The sequence below is a fragment of the Ostrinia nubilalis genome, chromosome 10 (genome assembly GCF_963855985.1).
Source record: "Ostrinia nubilalis chromosome 10, ilOstNubi1.1, whole genome shotgun sequence".
NCBI classification, from domain to species: domain Eukaryota; kingdom Metazoa; phylum Arthropoda; class Insecta; order Lepidoptera; family Crambidae; genus Ostrinia; species Ostrinia nubilalis.
Genome location: NC_087097.1, coordinates 2,376,304 through 2,379,838, shown reverse-complemented (window position 1 = coordinate 2,379,838; position 3,535 = coordinate 2,376,304). Strand labels below are relative to the sequence as shown.

The 3,535-nt window shown below is 39.0% G+C and overlaps 1 protein-coding gene across 1 annotated transcript; it reads right to left on the bottom strand.

Annotated features, from left to right (window-relative positions):
• Positions 1-636: 636 nt before the first annotated feature.
• LOC135075682 (UDP-xylose and UDP-N-acetylglucosamine transporter) lies at positions 637-2,794 on the bottom strand. Its single transcript, XM_063970135.1, has 2 exons — positions 2,659-2,794; positions 637-2,109 (listed from the first exon to the last, which is right to left on the bottom strand). The coding sequence occupies exon 2, from the start codon at positions 2,100-2,102 to the stop codon at positions 1,086-1,088; it is 1,017 nt and encodes a 338-aa protein (XP_063826205.1). The 5' UTR covers positions 2,103-2,109; positions 2,659-2,794; the 3' UTR covers positions 637-1,085.
• Between the last annotated feature and the right edge of the window lie 741 nt (positions 2,795-3,535).

Sequence of the window (3,535 nt, the reverse complement as noted above, 5' to 3'; positions counted from 1 at the left end):
TGCGGCGGTAGTGGTACGGATGTTGACCATCTTCTTTCAGTGTTCGCCAAACTGAAACATGGTTCATTCCAAGTCGCGCCCCGGCGCGCCTTGTACTGGTCGTCGGTTCGTCTTCAAAGAGTTGCAGAACCTCTTCTGCACGCATTTCGTTTGTATTTGGGCGTCCACTAGAACCCGATCGATGAAAAGAGCCCGTAGAATGGAGACGTGTCACCATATCATGGAAACACTGCTACGACGGAAGCCGTCGCTGGTCAGCCGCCGGTCTACCTTCGATAAACTGTTCCCGATAAAGTTCCACACACAACATCATCTCATAATATTCGGAATTAGAAAACATTGCCATTGTAGCAAAACAACACAAAACACAAAGCTTTCGAAAGTAGTTAAACGATAGGAAAACACACCGATCACGCACGAAGCATATGAACGACTAAATCAAAGAAGAGCCGACGGCCGGTGTCGCGATCTTTCGGCGCTTCCGCACAATGCAAAGTGGTGCGAACGGGATCGTGCCACATGCCAAATTTTTGCAACTTCTTATTATGACAATGCAACATTTCAACAACATTTTAACAATGATTTTAGTACGCTAATTTTTATTTCGCAGGTAAAGGAATGTCGCAATGTCGTTTATGTTCAAAGATATGTTAATATCAAATGACACTCCCACTCACCACTTGACCATGATTTGTCGATCTAATTTTAGGAATTCATAACTTTAACTAAATGGCACACTCCGTTTACCATTTTTGTTAAAACTAACTGTCCATTTAATTTATTCCTGAACTGAACATGTTCTTTCATAATTCTACATTAAAATTCTATTGATCTTTACTTTTATATGGAAACAACTATTCATTTAATTTTATTCATAAGTTATTATAATCATAAAATCTGATATAATTATTATCTTTATATTATTTTCATCTTTTCATAAAATTCATATTTCATTCATTTTAAAATCCGAGGTAAAGTAATCACATTTTCACTTACTCGTATCACAACTTTTTCCCGCGCATTTAGTATCGGCAATGCATTCGAATCACCATGAAATATTGAATTAAACTAGTCCTTTTTACTATTTACATTTTCTTCTTCTTCTCCACTTTCGCTGGCAAGAACAACGCCACAAACTTCTGCAGCAATTCAGTGAAGATCATTGTGCCAATAAACACTAATAGTGTTCCTATCCAGTGACCCATTGTAAACGGATTTCTAAAGTACACGATCGAGAACAAAAGGGACACGAATTTCCTAAGTGTCACTGTCAAAGTGACCGTCAATGACGCGCATTCCGTTGTCAGCACATACACAGCACTAATACACAAACCCTGAGTGGATACGTACAGGATTAGATACAAAACTTGCCTAGGCAAAATTAGACCTAGGAATTCTACCTCTGGTGTTTCTGTCGCAAGTTTTACATGTCCAATCAAATTAGGGGCGGTGGGTAACCAGAATACTAATGGCAGTAAATGCGTGTAGTAAAGCGCCTCCCAGGGATGTTTGCCGTGTTTGGAATATAAGGACTCTTGGAAGATGCCCATTCTGGCTGAGACGAATAGCGCGAAGGTTAGTATGGCAATGCCGAGGCACCACCAGAGCCAATCAATGAACTTCAGTCGTTCTTCCTCAGCTGCATCGTCGTGTGTTTCGCGGGGTGCCTTCACGTCGCCGCTGGATTGAACAGTGCATATCGCGATTCCTGCTGAGATCATGAAGATTGCCAGGTATTTCAGCGGAGGGTACCGTTTCTTGAGGATCCAAACGCCCATAGCCATGTTAGCCATGAGGGAACCGGCTCGGAAGATCATGTGTAAAGGCATGGATATGTTGAAGTCGAACGCGTAGTTGTTGGCCACACTGCTAGTCCAGAAGAAGCCTACGAGGATCAGGTACTGCTTGAAGGGTATGTTCCTGGGTGCCGTCCCGAATTTGCCGACGGTACAGAAGCCCATTACGGCTATGAAGAGAAACTGGAGGAAAGTGGCCAGGTTTCCCGCGCCAGGGTCCTCTTTCACCACTAACTCCAGGAATACTACATTGGAACAGCATCCAATGAAGACCATCGAAATGGCCAACGCCGCCTTTATATTCATTTTGAATCTGAAAGAAAAAGAAACACTAATTAATATTAATATTCATTTTATTCATTTCATTAGTCTACATAAACTTTTATGAATTTATCGCGCTCTGTGTGAAAGTCAATTAAATCATCTACTGTTCTAGTAATGATACCTTTACATAAGTACATTTTATTTAACTTTACAAAGAGTAAAATAGAATAGAATCTTTATTGCCTAACTTTACTACATAAAAAAGTTTGTAAACAAATCATACAATGTCGGGAATCGAACCCTAGCAGCTGACAACAGTGACAAAACATCAAGGTCGAGTCAGCGACAGCTCGAGAACAAGTATTAAATAAGAACGAGAACGAGAATAAGTAACTGTACTATTCCACAAACATACTCCAATCTCAGAACATAACAATATACTTGTACTACTAAAAGAACACCTAATTCCATTCAAAGATAACAACACTCCATACACAGCTCTTTAATTGCTTCACACATGCGCGGAACATCAAACGAAAAGATAGGTTATGACAGATTCATTTCCCTAAACTTATAAACAAAAGACTGTAATACTTACGTTGTTCAAGCGTGCACTTTGTCAAAACACAGTAGTTTATTATTTACAGTAATCACAGCACTTAAAACATTATTGAATTGATGTTTGACACGTATTGAGAGCGTCGCGTTACTCCGTGGCCGTGGCCTCGGGCAGACTACGCATGCGCGCACAAATATGTCGGTCCAGCAGAGCTGTCAGGTAGCATCCGTTTTGATATCAATAGATGGCGCTAGCGGCAGCGAGATACCACAAACTGTGATAATTTGTTTTTGTGATAAGATAATTAATTTATTAATTGTGTAATAAATGTTGTTAAGATGAGGTCATCAATTTTTATTGATGTCATTATCATACATGAAATGCATGTCCCATCAGTTTCAGCATACAAAAGCTTTGCTTAGTTATAAAACATAACGTTTATTTTCAACCGACTTCAAAAAAGGAGGAGGTTCTCAATTCGACCCGTATGTTTTTTTTTTATTAATAGGGTAAACTGCCAGTCATTGGACACTTAAGAAAGTTATTGGACAGTTATTTACTGAATTAAAAATAGCATTTCTATTTCAACAACTGAGAGATTCCGACTGATGGAGATAAAAGGGCGTTTTTTTGAAGGAATATTCATTGTATTTGAAGGAACATTCATTTTAAGAAAATTCAAGGGTTGTCTTGTCCAATAACTGGCAGCGTCCAATGACTGGTAGCGTCCAATGACTGTCGGTTTACCCTAGTATGAAAATGGTTAATCTGGTTAATATTAATAACTCATATTTTTTACAGATTCCTTAGATTTATTGTTGTAATTCAACAGCTGCTTATATTTTCCATTCTTAGTTACAGAGATGTCCATAACTAGGTTTGCGTCCTATAGCTTAATGTTAATTAATATCAGAGA